General features: G+C 41.9%; 1 protein-coding gene across 9 annotated transcripts in view; it reads right to left on the bottom strand.

Annotated features, from left to right (window-relative positions):
- Nrx-1 (neurexin 1) overlaps positions 1 to 20,123 on the bottom strand; it is a 345,279-nt gene that overhangs the window by 153,384 nt on the left and 171,772 nt on the right. For all 9 annotated transcript variants that reach the window (XM_076893320.1, XM_076893321.1, XM_076893322.1 and 6 more), the window contains one exon: positions 11,227 to 11,253. In XM_076893320.1, the coding sequence (XP_076749435.1) occupies positions 11,227 to 11,253 (27 nt within the window). The remainder of the gene's footprint in view (positions 1 to 11,226; positions 11,254 to 20,123) is intronic.

Below are 20,123 nucleotides of genomic sequence, written 5' to 3'. Positions count from 1 at the left end.
CCACCAGCCAGGATTTTACACCGCCTCTAAGCCGATATTACTCGGCAGACTCACCGCGAACCTTCGACGTGATTAACCCTGTTGTTTAGTTTGTCCTCACGCGGGAAATAATTGCCATGAGACGCGAGAGATTCTCTTGCACCCGTTAGACGACGTCGCTTCGTTATTTCAATGGAATTTTTATGTACAAATTTCTATCTTTGTATCAGATTTCAAGAATTTTATATTAAAAATAAGAAACGTATTTAATTATCTCAATTTAAGAAAATCGTCGTCTTTTTTCGATTAGAATGCATTTATTATAGTATTTTGAAAATATTCCAGTTGAAAATAGGGGTAGTTTCTGGTTATTGAATCCCACAACAGCCAAGAAACACGAGTGTCTGTTAAAATAATATGTCTAACGTATTGTCACGACTATCGAAGGGTAGACGAGTACGAGTTCAAGGATTTCTCATGATGGGATTCAGTCGAGAATGCAAACAGCCTTTGTGACAGCAGAAATATCGATTTCACCCCTTGACATACAAAGACGTCTTGAATATGTCGCGTGTTTCTTATGCCACTGTAAATAATGGCGTCTCTCAGGTGCAGGCGGATCAAATTTTCATACTCTCTAGGACTATTGAATTATTTTATCATTTGTTACACAAATATCTTTTATATCGATCTTTCTTATTAAGTATGATATTCAACAATGCGAAGATATTACTTTCTTCCTCTCAACTTTAAATAATGTTAACTCAAAAAATATATGGTCGTTTACTATTAATCAATAGTACCTCGATTACAAGTACCAAAAATATCGAACAGAGAGAAACAGAGAATAAAGAATTAAATTTTTTTGATTATAAGCCATTTCGCTATTTCTGTTTCGCACAAATTCATGCTGCACAAGCAGCTGTAGTTTCCTTGCAAGGCATCAAATAATAACGTTCGTTCGTAACGTCGCACGAGTGACAATTCTGGCTGACGTTACACCAAATTTGCACAGGAAACTCCGCGCGAAAGTTCGAAGGGCGAGAGCAGAGACGACTACGCGAGCATCACACGCGGAATATTGAAGTTTATTTTAAAAGCCAATCGAAATTCGTCGGTTGCTGGGCGAGCATCGCGAGGTTCGACTGTTCCCGGATCGCTGCTTTCAAACTGCCGCGCAATTAAAACTTACACGCGCCACAATTAGAGCGCGGCGTGAAGGAGGCCCTTGTCTCGAAACTTCGGGATATTATGGCCGCTGAGACGAGCAGAGATCTTGCGACGACACGAACTTTAGGGGTGAGCGCAATCAGCGAGCCCGCACCCTTCAGAATTCCTGTAACCAGTTCGATCTGCGTGGTGTTCTAAAATTTCAATCTTTCACCCCTGCAAGATCGAGCAGCGAAGAGTAAACCCTCAGAAGGGTGGAATTTGCGTCGATTCCAAATGCTTATTACTTCTGTGAGGTGTTAAACTTCAGGCTAGATTATTGTTAGGTGCGAATAATAGATTTGTAGACCTCGAATTCGCGATTTTTGACTTAAGAATTATCCAGTTATTTTCTAATCGTCAGCAATAGAAATTCATCGGTCGACGAGGTAGTTCGCAACGAATTCCACGAATTTCCACGAGTCGCAGCAGGAAATGGAATAGCCGCGGCTCTTTGCCGGTCTGCTAAATCGCTTCGAATTGTTAGCGCCATTTTTTTTTTTTTTCCGCGTTCCCGTTTGCTACAGAATGTATCGTCGAAATGAAAATGGCCAGCCGAGTGGAGGCCTCGTTAAAATCGGTGAAATTACACGGGACCGTTCGGAATGATTTCACACGGTGGACGCGCCATTTTAAATAGTCCGCGATTCGTATAAAATCTCGATTACGCCCGAAATTTTTGAAGCAATTCTCATTGTATCCAATTTAACACATTTGTATCCCGCAAGCGACGGGTAGAGGAGTCACTCTTTGTTTTAAATCCACCTTTGTGATTTTCGAAAATCGGTGCCGCACACACGATGCGAGCGAACGAGCGTTCGCGTGGCGATTATTTCGAAGCGAGTCGTTACGGTTATTAATTTAAATAAGTGCGAGAACGCAGCGATGATGGCCGACGTTGAAGCGTGATCGCAGCACGGGGACCCTTTTATGCTCGAATTATTTAATCAATGTCCGCGAGCAGATAAAAATCGCGACCAGTTCGCAGAGATGGGATCGACCAGACGAAAGCTGCGATTCAACCCCTCAAGCACTTGACGAGCAACGTTTTACGATCCCGTCAGCCAAAGCAGACGAAGATCCTCGACTTTTTTCGCAGCTTCTATCCGCGCGTACCTCGTTCTCGATGGCTACGAAGAAGAGAGAAAGATAAAAAAAAAGAAAAACAGAGCTGACGCTAATTTTTCTCTGGTTACAAGCTCGCTGGCGTCAAGTTCGTTTACGAGCACCGCTCCTGCGTCGATGAACAGTGATTTCGTCTGGTGTATTGATTTTATAGGAACATTTGTAATGCAATTAGGGAAACGTTCGCGTAATCATTTCAAATAATAACACAAAATGTCACAACGCGATTTAATTACTGTCATTTCGATTCGCGGATCTCTCCTCATCTATCCGTTTATTCGCATCGCCAACCACATATTACACGCCAACTCGTATTCGCTCAAACGTTACTCAGATTTATCCAAACACCGTTTAATTGTAAATACATTCATAATTAGACGTATAAATAAACGAGCAATTAATAGCAGTGATTCATTACGTGCTAATTGGACCGTGTACTTTTACGCGTTTGCTGAGGGGATGAAAATGTATTTCCTTTTTTTAACTATACATTCTTCCATTCTCATAATATTTTACTATTTTTATTTAAAGCGTTTTCTCCAAGGAAATTAAGTTACTGGCATAATAGAATCAGAATGCATAACCGTACGAAATTACGCATCGCTATTTCACTTTAGCCAAGTAGTTCCCTTGTAACTATGCCAAGTATAACCTACATCTTCTCTCTACTATCAAACCCATAAAATACAATACAACACTGGCAAGATTACTTTCTAGCATCTTTACAAATTGCAAATACATCGTCTGCTCTCCCTTAAAGATTAATGAACAATCACAATTACTTTCCTCATCTAAACGACCTAAATAAAATCGACGATACGAAAAGCAACACGTAACGAGAATCTATTTTATCGGTATCGACGGCCAGAAAAAAACCGGTCAAAGGGTGGAACGTTTATTTGCACCGCGAAAGGACAACCCTTCCCCGGGTCCCAGTTTCCAACCAAACGGACAGGCACTCGGTCTCGCGTGACATCGATGGAAAACGAATCTCGACCCTTTTTTTTTTTTTTTCACCAGGTGCCGCACGGATCGTTTAGTGCAAGAAATATCGGCGGGGAGTCGAGTTAATCGCGTTAAGCAATTATCCAGGACGCGGAGGCGTCGCCGCGGCACACCCTGGTCCGATTTCGTAGGTAGACCGGGTGAATACGAATTAGCGAGCTGCTCGGATACCGCGGTGGCCGATGGAAAGCAGGGAGAACGGGGCTGGTAGGAGGGCTGGAAACGTATGGGTTTGCGGGCCAACTAAATTACAGCGTGGGGCTTGCAGTCGTGGCGCAGTTTACTTGTTTCATTAATTCTCCCTCTTCCCAGCCAGCGTCCCCTTCGCTTCCTTACTTCCTCGTTTTTTCCTACCCCTCTCCTCTTGTTCTCTTATTAGCTACGCTTTTTCCTTATTACCCTGCCGCCCTTTCACGGGCTTGGCCTTTGTCGTTAGTACCTTAACGGCACTTCATTTTTTCCCGTTCTCCTGGTTCCACCCTTCTCGTGAGTATTGCGTTAAGGGACGTTGCGTGTGCAGTGGTGGCAATTTTGCTTGTTCAAAGTTTAATTAGTCGTATGTGAGTTCGGAGATTTGTGAAGTATGTGTTTAATTTTGATGATTGTTGTTAATGGGGTGCGTGGAAATGTTGTTGTATGATTTTCGTATTTTCGGTGATTATCTTGCGCTTCTGTATCTCTTCATTCGTGTCATTTATCCTCAGGTCCCTGTGACAGCGATCGCGAACCCTTTACCCAGGCCTATCCATCTCTTATCTATCTTCATCTTCCATTTCACTCACCATTTCAATCCACTCATCCACCGTTTCTCATCTCTCCTTCGTCCCTCTTTGACCCATTCGAACCTCTCGTTTCGAACGTTGTCAACCGGCTGACCCTTTCCATCTCCAACCCTCTCAATTTCCAAATAGCGCGCTCCACGTTTCTCACTTTCTATCTCGATCTTTTAATTCCGTACACTGTCTAAATCTGTCGTTCCCCAATTCTCTGACGCGCTAAACCTTTCCTGTTCCACCTCTGCGAGGTAATTCATCGGTATTACACTCTTTAACTTCACCGCGCGGATGTGTCTTTTTTATTTCGTAATTCCTGCAACCTTTCAGTTTGCTAGCCCCTAACTCGCCCCTAACTTTGTCACTCGCTAATGTTCTTATCTTGTAATTTCGTTACCACGTAACCCCTTTCGCTCGCTAACTCTGTCATTCCGCGGGCACTGTCTACCCCTAACTTTTTCTAATTCCCTTAACTTCCGATCGTGTTACCTTTACACACTTTTATTTCGTCCAACCAGGTTATCCTCGAGCTGTTCACCTTATCACGAAGCATTTTAATCGATGCGTCTCGTATTGCCAAGAAGCTGTTCCAAGTTAACAAAATTAAGAAATTATGCATTATTTACTTTCTCCAGAATGAAGCTTCAAGCATAATCGTTTAAAGAGAGTAATGGAATTTAATAGATCGCGAGCTAACTAATCATCCATGTTCGATTAACCACCCTCGATTCAGGATCACCATTGCCACTATTTTAGCGAGGTATTTCACGGCCGCGGTTACGACGTGACGCGCGCGTATTTTCATCTCATTTAATTCTTCCGAATCATTAATACGACGCGAAACGGCGGCCTGGATTAACGACGTAACCGGATTTCACGGTTTTAACGATCCGGACGTCGGTCTGCCGTGGAAAAGCGCTCGATTGGTGCTCATTACGCAATAAAGTTGCAGCGGCGCGCTCGCAAAATGATCTATTCCCATGACTCGTCTTACCCAAGCTCGCCTGAAATCCCGCTAGCGGACCCCCTTTTCCGCCCATCCGGTACCAGCTCTACCCTGGGCTCCTTCTCGAGAGCCTTCGTAGATCATGTCGCGCGAAAATAAACGATTTCACCGTTTTTAACGAGATCGTAAATTATGGCGATCCACCGAGCGTCTGAAAGGTGGCTCGCGAAATCACTGGCAAGAAAAAACCAGCGGGAAAATCGTGCCAGAGGGCGAGGGCGGTGGTGGCTTGCTGATACATCGCCGAATTCAGTCGAGCGGAAGTTAATGAAAGCACTGCGCGAAATGGCAGGGAAGGAAGTAAAACGGTTCGAGTGAAACCACCGGGAAACGAATGATTTTCTTTCTGGTGATTAAACGTTTTGGAAAATTTCGTCCGCCTGGTCGAAGTTAAACAATTTTTCTATATATTACTGTGACGTTATATTCAATTAATAATTGTACGAATTTTATTTGCACCTGTGATAGAATCGAATAACGAACTCATTTTCGTGCAACGAATTTGTATAAACGATCGACTGTGCGAAATGTTGAACACGTTTAAACGTAAAACGTTTATACAGAAGTAGTGGTAGACTTGGTAGGCTATCAAGTTATCAGCGAACGTCGTTTGTATTTAAATTTCTACCTTTTGCGTGGCTGAAAGTTCGTGAAAAAGCAGTCAAGTGCAGACGGGACATGTCAGTCGCGACTTCTTGGTACTTCCTTAAGAATGCTCGGTAGTTTGAACGTTTCTTCGGTCGCAAGCGCCGCGACGCTGTTATTCAACATGATTTGCCGACTGGAAATTGCTCGCCAAGCATTCTATGGCTCTTTTCTGGTTTTGTAAGAGAATTAATCCGCAGCAATTTTTCTTCAATTCCCTCGAATGTTTCGTGGCTTCAATTTATTTTAGAAGAAGGAAAGCAAGGTTTGCTGGTGGAGAAATAAATCTGATGCAGATATGTCAAAATGAAAAAAATATATAAGACACAATAAAAAATGTACCACCCAATGTCATATCTTTCTTATTATTCACGAATATTAATTTTTACCTCTTAATCCTTTCATTTGGTAACGTTCTTCCATAATAGCTTTCGTTCAAGCGACAGAATACACACGTGTAGTGAATAAAAAGAGAAATGAATGGAAATGATAAAAATTTCGTGTTGTAAAAAAGTCTCAAAATATATTATTCACACGTGTTAATCATCTATCTAATATATGAAAGATAAATTTGTAGGTAAAGCTTTCTCCGCCAATATTTTCTTCATTCCCATCGCTCTTTCGTCCCAGCGTTGGTTTCTGAACCATTTCCTCCCTTGTTTTCGACTTCTGGCCAAACACGGTTCAACGGAAAACCGATTTACATTTTGATTTAATTTATTCCATCGTAAACTCATACTGTCCGCTGGACGTGTATGCGCGCCCTGGAGCCCGTCCATCTCGCGAGCCTCGCGCCCACGCTTTTTGCGGTGAATTAAAAACGTTTACCCGCTCGAAATTGAAAGCTTTCGCGCCGCGAGCCTCGAAGAATACACAGGCGAGCCTCGTGCACGCTCTCGTCGAAACGAAACGAACGATAAACTAATAAAATGAATTTGGCTAGAAACTCTCGCGATAGTTCCGCGACCATATCAGATCTACGGAATGTTACCAATTATTTACTCGCTCGTTTCGACGTGCACGCTCGCAAATATTTTACAACCGCGAAATAGAGGCGTGGTTTTTATAAATGAACGAACGAACGTTCAAATATTTCGCGGCAGACTTGGCAAGGGTTGATCTCTCTGCGAGCATCGCGAGAACGGTTCCCGAAGGGGCGTACTTCGCAGCAGAATGTTGCGCGAAATAATTCTTTCGCGAGAAACGAGCGTCACGTCCTGCCGCGTTAATACGCGCGGATCTGTAAATTCCATTTTCGCGAGTCACAAATACGCGGCGCACTAAATTAACCATTATGGCATCGCGGCGCGCGCGTCCAACGCAACTGCGCGCGATTCGTTATCATTTTCCTGCGAGTGTAACGCGACGCATATTATATTTCGTTCGTAATTAATTTCTGCGGTGGAAATAATTATTATTACCGAAGAATGCCCGCTGATATTTGTCACTCGCTGTTTAATAACCGCGCCTCATAACAGATACTCGATAGAAGCTTCTGAAGAAATTAATCTCGGGAGGAGAAGCAATTTAGTCGACAGAAAATCATTTCACAAAGACAATTTTAAATCACAATTAGAAAGATTTGATATGTGCCCGCGTGGCGAACAAACATTCTGTTAAGAAAGAAAAATAATTCTTCATCTGCTACCGCGACACGTGACTCAGAACGACAGTGATTTAAGAGCGAAGCTGGGTGGCGAAAGAAGATGGAGAGGTAACCGATGAAAGAAGAAGAAACGTTTCTGCTTTGCTGGCTGAAAAAAAAAGCAATTCGAAACGAGACCCTAAAAGCATTTGAAAAGCACGCGATTTTCCACGATGAGCGGAGTTTCCTTGGACATCGTCCAACTTCCGAAGAAAAATTAATAATGAAATACTATAGGATATGGTTAGGGTCGAGTGCTCGAAGGAAACTTCTCGGGTTTAATAAATGACGACCATTTTTAGCCAGATTCCGACCACGTAATTCCCCTCCACCCTTTCCTGCTGCCTCGAGATCCTTCTTCCGCTGTGCGAGCGCAGCACAACATCCGCTTTGTATTTCCTCACGGCAAAGCTGAAGCTTTTTTTTTATCGCAGGTTCAGGTTTCCTCATAAATATGTATCGTCGTCTCCAAATAGAATTTATATGAAAATACTGTGTGATTCGTTAAAAACGGTTGTATACGTATAGTGTGGAGTAAAATTGGATTATTACGATGGCACGGTAATGGTAAAATAACTTGTGATTAATTCAGTTTAGCTGATTATAATTTAATATCCTGTTGTTTCATTCTGGAATATCGCGGATTTTTAAACGCGAGAATATTGTGGGAAATATTTCGTGTTTTATTAAATATGTTTGCAAAAAATTTTTGTGTCATACAAATGTTTTGTAGGAATTATATTTTATGTGAAATATCATGTTCTCCCTTATTCGTAATTGAATAAATTTTGTATTCCTTAGTACGTCGTGTCAATGTATTTTAATTTATACGTTATCTATTTGTAAAAGTAATTCAGCTAAGAGAAGAAACGGTGTTTCATATAAAACTTCATTTCCGAATAAATCAACGTCGAAGATTGAATTTGAGTTTCTCGAAAGTGGAATCTTATATGGAAGAATACCATTCTACATTTTTTATTTCTATTTTAATATAGAATAACCTTTTCTAAGTTGCATCGTTCTCGTCTATTAATATAACAATTCAAACTAGTTTTCTCAATTACCCTGTACATATACAAGTATACATTAATAAATGACTTATTCATCAGCTTTTCGATAGAAGCAGCAGAATTTTCAGGACCTCCTCTCTACATCTATTCACTTCGTTTTAACTTTCTAATCGAAGCATATCGTCAAGTACGATCTCTCATATCCGTCTCTTATTTTTCCACATCGCTCTAATCGTCGAATCGAAGATACACAAGGTTGAGCGAAAGGATCGAAAGGGGAGGAATAGGAACTCGAGGAAATAGAGGGGGTGCGCTTTCTGTGTATTCAAATCGGTTCTCCGGAAAAATACGATAACACAGGAGGAACAAGAGCCGTCTAACCGTCTCGAAGAGCAGATCCCTCCGTGTGTACGCGATTTCTATTGTACTCTTGTGTCATCCTCAAAGGATCGCGGACGAGAAACTTTTTCGTGCCTTCGAGAAATGGCGACTCTTTTTAACAGAATTCCAAGTCGCCCGTCTCCTTATATCCGCGGGCTGCGACCTCTTATCCTTCGACTTCCACTACTACCCCTGGGGACGCAATGAGAGAACTCGAGACGTCTCGTTCGATCCTTTCTACCCTCCCTTCGTTAATTTCTTATTTCCTGCCTTTCTGCCCGTGCTTTACGCGACGGACGTCGAATCATTGCATAAGTATCGATTGGACTCGCTCGAAATTGAAGTTTCGCAAGTGTATTACGACTAGACTGTACGTTGCAGTTGTTGTTGCTGTCTTCCTCTTTTTAAAATGTTTTAGAGTGATCTTCAGAAGCAATCACACAATAATTCCTACAGTATTTTTATTCCGTGCGTGTGTATGCGAGCAATTGTAGTAATGGAGCATACATAGAGATTTATTTTACACTCTAAACGTTATAATCTTTGCATTCCATTTTTTTCTATGTTACATGCATCTTGCATATTTTTGAACGTTTAAATTCCTGATGAATGTGCAATAATATTTGCAAGATTTTACAGAAGATCTTTTTACTTAAAAAGATTCTCTAGTCCTATTGTTTCTCCTTTTTATCAGATGTTGATCAGATTATTAAATACGTATTTTGTTTGTATTTATGGTAAATATCATTTCGAATTCGTAGGAGGCGGAGGCAGTGAAGGCGTAGTCGGATGTCGCGACGCGAATGCAATATTCGAGTTTTGAACTCAGGACCCGCGATGGGATCTTGTGAGCAGCGAACCGTGCACATTCTCCGACTAATCTGGCCATTTCGTCACTATCAGCCTCCATTGTGCGCTTCCGAACATCGCCTCGAATGCTTATACACATAGCGCCAAATTTCGCAGGCCATCAACATTCAATGGAAATACTGGCAGCATCTTGCGACGCATCTCGTACTTGCCTTTGTTTCACACAAAGCGTGCTGAGACTGAACTTTGGAGTCGTAGGTTTTCTTACTAGCTGCTTCAGAATGCACATATACAGCAACATAGCTTAAATCGTGAATAATTCTGAATCTGAAAGAAACTAATTGTATGAAGCTTAAGTTTCGTGACGTTTACATTTCGACGAGAAAACCACCGCGTTACGATTTTAGAGACCAAAATGAGGTGAAAATCAAGAATAACGAAACTGCGCTGGAAGCTTCGTTTTTACTGAAAACAACTTCGAAAATACGTCAGCGAACACGTGCACTTGTGGTTAGGATGCATAAGCCAATGCATTTCGAGATTCTCTTCGTTGTCGCATAGAATTACCAACCATTTTGTACAATTTCGTCTCATTTTATATTGTAGAATCATTAGCGAAAATTTCTTTCAGCAATGATCGAACAGGCTGCACGTAGTTTTGCGAAGAGAAGTGATCGAGGGATACGCTTCTGGTTATTGCTCGAAGGAGAAACGAACGACCTAATGGGTTCTCATCTGGGTTCTCTCATCCAGCCCCTGCTACGAGGTATTGTTTTTATCGACGTACGGGAAAATATGTCAAACCGATATTCCGAACGGCAGGAAGCCCGATGCTTTTAACTCTCGATTAATTTTTAAATTTATGTCAAGACACCAGAGGCTGCGGTCGATCAGCCTTCGGTCGAACGCTTTTATTTAGCGTGCCACCCCATTTCCCATTTACCATTGCCCGCCCCGTGAATTACGACGGTTAATGAGATCGACGGGAAACGTCTGAATTTCATCAGCTTATGGCTTCTTGTTCTTGAGTCGCAGGTCTCAGCGAAATAGTAATTGAATTTGTGCGAAATAAAACTAAGAATATACTGATTTATAATTCTAAATTTGTGATAATAACAATTAAACGTGACTAGTTTATTCCAGTCGAATATCCTAGTCGAATTTCAATGTTGGCCTGTTTTATTTATAAATTCGAGAAGTATGTTAATTCTCGAACGACGTTTCCTCGATAATTATACCGAATTGCCCAACGGATTTTAATTTCAGTCAGAAAATGACACTACTTATTTAATAAACGTCATGGGAATCCGTAAAGTCTATATCATTAATTTAACAGCTCGCTAAATATTCATTCCCATCTAATTCGAAGTTATTTAACCGTATGAAAATCTCGAGCATAGAATTTTCGCGATAATATTTTCTACCGTTAAGAGTAACCGTTTGGTACGCGTTTTGAGTATAATATCGTCGGGACGATTTTCAAAACACGATTTACGTTTCTTTTCAGGCGCACCCGGTGCGCGGATTGGAAACGAAATCGGACAGACAAAAGCAGGGAAGGTGGCGCTGTTCGCCGCGCCGCAGAGGAAACGCGGATGAATCAATATCCAATAAATCGGCAGACAAGTAGCTACTCACCCTGCAGAAGCTGGTGATGGAGGATATCTGAAACAGAAAGCAGAAAGAACCGCTCAGTTATCGAAATCCGGCAAGGTAGCATGTCGATGAATAATTGATTTCGAGGGTAGATCGAATTCCTCGAAGAACCGTCGCAGAGGATCGCAACGCGCGCCACTACCCCTCAGTTTTATCCGAAAGTATCCTAACAGTTGTAGCGCACGCTGTAATTTTTTATTATCGATTATCGCTGCTACAAACTATTATTTGTTAGCCAAGTTTGTTACCAATATACAAGATAGAGCACGTAAATTTGAACGAATCGTTTTCTTGGAAATTACTTCATTATCTGAATAAATAGATATATTCGCTTATTCTTGCGCAAATAATATTTATTTGAAACATCGTTTTCATCTCGTACAGTTGAAAAATTGTAGCACGCGATATTTGCCCGAAAACAAATTGCCAATTAAAGAAATGACCTAATACTTTTCAACGGGGGTGTATACGAATACATAGCAAGCATTTAAAAATATTTCGATAAATGATGATAAACGAAACGTTGGTTGGAAGCGATAATTAACAATCTACATTTTGTCACATCGAAATAATACCATGTGATACAAAAAAAGTCGATTTTTTTGCCTCACTGACGAGATGTACGTCCACTCTGTTAAAACGCAATGCATTCAACGCGAAATCAGCCATTAATCGACTGATAATTTAATACATGTTACGCGTTTTCTAAAACAATTGCACCCCTTGTTTAAAACTTTTATTACTAGTGCACGTTTCGATTGTAGAGCACGGATTGCGCGTCGATTGAAATTCAAAAGTCGTCTGCTCGCGTAGAAGCATCTGCGACGAGGGTGGCTTTCGAAAAGCTGATCGCGGACGCCACAAGGCCGAGAGCTACGAAAAAGTTTCGCCGTGATTATCATAAGAAGTCCCGCGGTTCTCGAAAAAAAAGAGGGAGAGACGGGGTGTTTTAAGTATTCCTCAGCGTTACGGGGTTGGAACTTTTGCGTAACACTGCCACGCGGAATTGTATGTGCCAGACGGGAATCGTCTTTGGGCGCAGCTTGCGCGACGTGCTTCTTGTTAATGGCTGAGCTTTTTTAAATTCCCTGCCCTGCGATCGTCCGTTCCATAACTTTTGTTCACGGCCTTTCTGGTATTCGCGGAAGGTCGTGCTGATGGGAATACACGCGCTATTTTAAACATTCACTACCGACAGCTGTCTTCGATAACTTTATATAGTCGCGCGACTCTGTTTGAGAATTGTCAAACTATTTTTCACGAGGTAAGACAATTTTAGTTTAAAAAATAAAGCTCTTCGACCTGTTTCACGAAGTCAGAGAACAATTGCAGTTTGATAATTCGTAATAATTCAATTGAACGTTGTACTCGTATACGTTCTGCACATTCCATGGAATCGAGGGAGAAAGAGAGAAAGGGATTAGAATACTAGTTTTATTATTTATATAAACACGCCTGTAGCTGAATTATAACATTGCCCCAATTTCGATGAGAAATATTCTCGTTTCAGGTAATAAAAAATAATTAGCGTTTCATAGCGCGTTCTTTTCATTGATCAATAAAACACAGGCGCGCAAATCAATAGACATGAAATATGACTCTTTGTATCCTCCAGGAGGGAATTTTACCGTCGAGCTGATCCATAAAAATGAGACAATTTGCGAGGTATTGATCTTAATAAATTGATGCTCGTTGACCCAATTTTCTAACGGGCGACGTTCCACCGTAAAACGAATCGTCCTCGTCCCGGGCTCGTTCTCGCAATCGTGACAAATAAGGAGTAGCATCGAGCGGAGACGAGGGTATCGCATTGAATTTCAATTGAACCAGCGAGATCCGTCGGGCCAAGGTTGAGCGTCTTTTATACGTCACAGCGAAAATTCTTCGAACGTTAATGAAATGCTTAGCAAAACTGTGTCGAGGCTCGTCGCCCACTCGACTCCCTAACGAAACCAGCCAAACGTTCCACAGATCGCACGATTTAACGAGCGAACGATCAGCCGCCCAATGTAATCGTACGTTTCGCTGAATTTTAACGAACGAATTACACGCTTATCGTTATCGCGGCGAACTAACTTCCCCAACGAAAATTCGAGCCTCGAACAACTTTTACGAGCTGGCTTACACGCACGCTCACGGATATATCCGCTGGAACTTGAACTTATCCCAACGTCGCGTTAATACCACGCCGTGGTAACTTGGCGAATCCATTGTTCGGCCCCTCGATCGGTTATCCGGCTCGCTGGGCCCCGATTAAATTCGCTGATGAACTCGCGACGATAAAGTTCGGTCAAGTTCATTACGCTGTAGAGTGAGGACTTTCATTAAAACGTGGAAATCCGGTGGGATTCGAGGAATCCTTTTCACAACTACCCCCATAATTATGGAGGCGTCCCGTTCTCAGGATATCGGAGATGTTTGCCACTCGATCGTTAAGTGTCTTCTCTTCAGTACAATTATAATAAATTAATAAAATGTATGTACAAACCAGTTGTCTCAAGATAAAGTCCAACTCCATTACACATTTAGAAATCCTCTGCACTAATATATCCTCATCCACGAGAAGCATTTTTTATTCAAATTCAACATCCCCCGACGATAGCCTCGAGAGATCGTTCCAAATCCAGGCGTGAAAAAATTCCCAGCAAGCTCAAAGTCGCCAGGTAAAGTCGAGCGTTTCAGGAAGACAGATTGGCCGATCTACCCCGTATCATTGGCCCAGCGTATGTTCTTCCAGTTCCCGACCACCGCGTCCACCCGTCCCTCCCGCAGGGGCTTCTTTATACCACGGAGAGAAAGCTCGACGACCGGAAGGAACGGCTCAGAGCTAACCTCCGTGACGCGTTTACCCGGTCAGAGACCGGGAAAAGATATTTCGGGAGCGTGCGCGTATATACCCGTCGTCCGAGCTTGGCGAGCTATAAATCAACTGGCACTGGGTGACTTCGACTTATGCATCGATACGATTCTAGCCTTCGCTGCGACGAGGAAATTCGAGTGTTTTTCCTTCTGCTGTGGTTTTGATGGAAACGTCGTCGTTCTTTTTGCGTAACGCACACACGCGATGCGAGATTTTCTGGTCTTTAAAGAGGTAATCTGATGAGGGCTTATAGGGTAGAATGAGAAGAGAAAGGGTTGAGAAATGGTGGACGCGAGGAATGTGAAGAATATGGTTTAAGGGGTGGAAATATGGATAGTTTGAAGAATGAAGCGGTATGAGTACATGAGTGTTTTTCTTTCTGCTGTGGTTTTGATGGAAACGTCGTTGTTCTTTTTGCGTAACGTATACACACGATGTGAGATTTTCTGATCTTTAAAGGGGTAATTTGATGAGAGTTTATGGGGTAGAATGAGAAGAGAAAGGGTTGAGATATGGTGAACGCGAGGAATGTGAAGAATACGATTTAAGGGATGGAAATATGGATCGTTTGAGGAATGAAGCAGTGAGAGTACATTTTGAGAAAGGCAATGGTCGTGGTTTTTATCTCGCGGAGGTAGACTTGATGGACGTAAGCTGTTCAGTGATAGAGGAACAAGTCTGGGGTTTTAAGAAGTTCGAGGAAGTTCTTTCCAAGCGGTTTGTCGGCGTTCTGTAGTTGTAGCGATTTTGGTATTGAAGTTTGCGTTGTGGCTCGTGAGTTGCTCGAGTGTTTCGTGGATTACCTAGCAATTGCAATGTTCACAAAAGGAAATATACAGATTTATCGCATCACTCGTTGGTCGTTTATCGCCTATTGATCAGATTAACAAAGAGTCTGAAAAAATCGTTGCAATCGTTATAATGAACATCTTTCGCAAGGGTAAAAATATCGAAGAGGGTTGTGAACGATAAAGGATTCAGTGATGTCGTTTAAAGGAAGTATAGGTTAAGAGGTCACGAGTATTCGAATCGAACGATGTCATGAATTACTACTTCCAAATTCATTTATAGACGAAATCACTTTTACAATCTTCTTTTTCTAATTATTCTACCAAAACGATTAAACATAGTTTTGTACAGAACGAACATCCGTTTGCAGAGCGTACAATCTCAATACAGTCGTTTCTTCGCGTACGACCGTAACATTTTTCGCGGTCATTAGATCGATCGAGGCACTAGCATGCGAAACGTCATCTAGAATTCTCGTGCACCCCCAGTAACGAACGTTAACGCGAAATGGCGTGCATTGACTGGAGTTGTGCGTGTTACCGGTATGTCGCCGTTCAGAGGCCTTTCCGGAAGTGCACTGGAATTATTTTCGAGGTCGTCAACGCTGACGACCTCTGGGAACGCGATATCATTGGCTCAGTCGAGAATTCACGATGTACTTACGTCGACAAATTGTTACCGCTCGGATCAATTACTGAAAGGGTTGAAACTGTGACATGAGAAATGAAGTATCGTCGAAAGAAACAGAAAATCAGTAGACAATTCGAGATTTCCAGTTGACCACGGTTCACGAAGACACGTTCTACACACATTCCTCAGAATTTATCCTCATCGTTAACCGACGCACGAGTGGAATCTACCAAGCACGTACAAGCACGTACGTGCAATTTCACCACGAATTCACCAGCATGCACGCAACAGCGACTAAGCATATAACCCGGGAAAACTAGCAGCCCCATTCATCCCGAAATTCATCCAGCTCGCTCCTCTCCTGGAGAAACCTGACGCAGCTTCACGCTTCGCCTGCGAGCGACACGCGTGCTCGCGTCGTTAGCGCGCAGCCACCCCAATCTCGCGTTGCGAGCACTGTTCTCACCTCTAACGAGAACGGCTTGTCTAGAATTCACCCGCGCCACGGTGGGGGTGTCTAGACACCCAATCTCCTCGGTTCTCCACGTTTCGCGCGCGTTACGACGCGCGTTAAACGTGCTCACGACCGTGGCGGAAGCTGCAGCCATCTGGCTCGCGCACTTCGTCGATCCACGTGCAACGTTCGAGCAACATTCTTGCCAGAGATTCTTCATTCTTGCCTGATAGTCCAGCCAAAAGCTGTCGAAGTTAAGAAGACGCAAAAATTTTTCGAAGTGAGGGATGCCAGGTTTATTGATACATCGTCGAGGAGAAATTGGGGTGGTTTTATCGCGCGTAAGCGTTACGAAGAGGGTGAGATGTGGATTAATGTTGGGTGAAATCGAGCTAGTGTTTGTCTTTTGCAGGGGATACAAATTGATCGAATTCTTTGTTTGATAGAATATCACTGAATTTCGAGTAAGATATTTTCGATAATATACGTGTACAGTTTAATAGTGGTGGAATTGCAGCTTTGATTTAATGATTAGTGATCATTCTCATAATGGCCACGGTTATTGTATGATACTAAGGAGGTTTGAACACGAAACTAAAAATTGATGGAATTAATATAAACATGTTAATGAAGCATATTTTAGACCATTGCTATTATGATGGAGAACACATGGAGAAAGAAGTCTGATAATATTAATAAATCAGTTTCCGTCCAGTAGAATACTAATTGTAATATTAATTCCATTTATACAATTTTGCCGTCGCTAATTACGAAGAAACCATCAGACAATTGCATGTAGTAAAGAAGTATTCAGCACGCGAAACAGGAAGCGAAAGTCAACCGTCCACCGCGAATTTCTCAATAACCCTGGGCTCCTCTTGCACCCTCTTTGAAGAATCCGGGCAACGAAGATACCTCGCGGCTGCTCAGACGAGTCTTTAGCTACGTTCCGCCTTTTAATCGTTCCGCGCTCGATTCCTTTAATCGTTTCCCTTATTCAACGGGCCTAAAACGCGTCTCGCGGCTACTGGGAAGAACGCGGAAGTAGGTGAAAAGCGAGCAGGAAATACCCGCTCGAGCCGCCATCGTCCCAAACGTCTGCCAGATGCTGCTGACGATTCGTTGGATTCTTTCGACGAACGAGGGCAAGAAACGCGGGCTGTTTCATAAATGGATTCGTTTCCCTGCCGTATGGCGTAATTAACGAACGAATTACTTGCTCTTTCAAGAGACGCTGCTGACTCCTGCTGTTTCTTTTATGAGCTGCCAAGTGTGCCGAGCGAATCTTTGTTTTTCTGGTGAATGGACCTCGCGAAAATTGCAGATGATGAATGAAGTTTGAGAGATACAGACGAAGTAGCATTGGAAGAAAAATAAATTTTGCGTCTAGTATCGAAATTAAAAGAATTTAACATAATAATTGCGGTAGTAAAGTAGAAGTTAATAAACAAAATTTTCAGACACAACAAAAAGAAGATCGTTACCAAAGGTTCGATTTATCTATTTATACAATCAATTCAATTTCTCCCAAAAATGAAATTCTCTACGAGAAAGCCTCATTTCATAAATTCGCCCCTTTTTTTCGATATAGAACAACCATCCGCCAATTATACCACGCACACTGCATTCACTTGCCAATTAACCAAATGCACACACGTCGAATGTTTAAACTCGATTCCCCAAAAACACGGTAATAAATCGAAAAAACCTTGCCCCTACATTTTCATTTTATTCGTCCCGCCTACGTCCATCCCTTTTCAATTATGCTATCAGATTGAAAGCAATTTGCGTATCTTCTGTCAATATTTCTCGTAGCTGGGAATAACGCGAAACGTTAACGTCACACAATTTGTAACTCCCTTTCGCGCGACGCCGTTACGATTTTCCACCCCTCGATATCATCCCCCATCGGAGATATAACGTCGCGCGATGTCTGCTGCCCGGAGGACGCGTTAAGGGTGACATAATCGGTCGACGTCAGACCGGTTGGTTCATCAATCATAAAGGAGAAACTCGCAGGCGGTGCAAAAGACAGCGGCCCGTTATTGACATACTCGAACCGGAGCTATGCGCGTCCCTTTGATCGAGGGCTCGACTATCAATCGAGCAAGAATGCCGCGTATTTCATAATTTCGTCGGGAATATTCGTAATGCGAGGGTCGAGGTATTCGATGTGACAAGAGTGCTCGGTTCAGCGTAAAGTCAGGCGAAATAACCGGGGTAGCGGGAATTTCGCGAACCTCCGAGCAACCCCCGGATGCGATTATAATATGGTGATTTCGCGTTGCGCCCTGTTGCGCTTGTTCGTTTTTTAAATGCTGGTCGGTGTCGATGCGCGAGAACGACGCGAGGGAAAAACGTGGGTAGAGTTTAGTTTTCATTTTTTTTTGCAGGAAGGTGTTTCAGTGATTAATTCCATTTTAACTCGGATGTATATTTAATTGGTGCTTAATCAATGCGTGGCGTTTGCATTTAGCGATATAAAATTTTCATAATTGTAATTTACGTAATTTCGCCACAAATGCTCAGAATCCCTCAGATGCCCAAATACTCTTTAGTCTATGTTGCAAATATAAACGTTAAATATCTAATAATTCCTTTGGTTTTCTATTACACAAAATTTCACGGAACAACCAATTTTCTTCACGTATAAATTAATTTATGACTTTCAGTTGCAACAATTATATATCGTAGGCTGACGACACCTGCTGTCGCTTTTATAAGGACAATATGGAAATACGAGACTGTAAAATCAGAGTACAAGAGTTTATAGTCCTTCCTATATAAATGTATGACTCGTGCTACGTATGTATATAAGTTTAATGATATTTTTCCATTTGTGCGAGTGTACGCTGAAGAAATTAGGTACTTCCAACCTTACTTTTTATTCATATCGCTCATTACACTTATACGATGTGGAAGAGCGAGCTGATTAAGCTAAATGTTTAATAATTTCAGGTTTTTTGCAGTTTTTACTAATTACTCCTCAGTTTCGTCTGCACTTTCCACGTTGTTTCCCTCGTATACTTATCTTCAACACGCTCACGAGTGAATTATAGTCTGTGTGCTGGGATTTAACCACTGTTGGCTAAAAGCGTGAGTTGTTGAGATCGTGTCAAAAGATTTATATCTTTCAACTTGTCGGGTCTTTTGCTTTTAAAAAAAAAAGTATGTCACATTAAAGTACTTCCTTCTAGCTTGATAGAGCTCGCTGATAAAGTTGATCGGCATTCAGGCGTTAAATTAAAATAGATTAGAAGTACAAAAGTTTAGATGTGCAGATTGATTGTTGAAATTTTAAGCTGAGACTTTTATAGTATCGCAGATTATTTCGTAATAAATATCTAAGCGTCATATTTATTTATTTTCTTAGATTCTCTTCCAAAAGAAATATTTTTTGCTAAGCAATGATGAGTTCAAACGGTATAATTATTCGTTTCGTCAAAAACGATAGCATAGGTTCTGCTGGAAATGCTAAAACATTACAGCAGAATGAAAAAAGGTGTATATTTAAATTACGAGCTAGCTCGCAAAAAGCTGAACATCCAATTATCTTCATCGCCAACATTTTATGCAGAATCCTACGTAAAAATAGAAGTTTGAATTTCCAAAGTTCAGCTTACTTCGAAGTTTCAAATAGCCGAGCGAAAGACCGAGAGGACGCTTTTATGCGCCATAAAGTGGCTCCGAATAACTTTTTATTCAATAAAGGTGTATATCTACCTGCTTTCGTTAAAACCTGTCGCGCGCAATTGCGTACAATCTCCGAATGTGTATTCTCGCTAAAATTCTTCCGTCCAAATGTCCTCGCCAATGTATACAATTGAGCGTGGACGTGTAGAAGTTCTTCGATATTTTCTTTTCAAGTTCTAAGCTTAGAAAAAAGAAATTACGCGGAAGTTGTTATCTTCCAATCATACTCGAGTGTTCAAGGAAGAATTTAAGTACGAACACACCAACGAATAACATAAAATCTGCATTGCTTTTGGAATAATTCAAATAGAAAAAGAATTAAGCGTCCACACATGCGTCCTGGCGAGGTTAATGCCACTCAAATGCCAAGGCCAATAAAACCAATCATAAAACCGATCGTAAAACCGCAAGGACGCGAGTATCTGGTTCGTACGTCGAAAGGATATCTAACGC

This window comes from Xylocopa sonorina, chromosome 4 (assembly GCF_050948175.1).
Source record: "Xylocopa sonorina isolate GNS202 chromosome 4, iyXylSono1_principal, whole genome shotgun sequence".
Classification (NCBI taxonomy): domain Eukaryota; kingdom Metazoa; phylum Arthropoda; class Insecta; order Hymenoptera; family Apidae; genus Xylocopa; species Xylocopa sonorina.
Note: the sequence above shows the minus strand (reverse complement) of the source record. Positions and strands in the feature narration are given on the sequence as shown.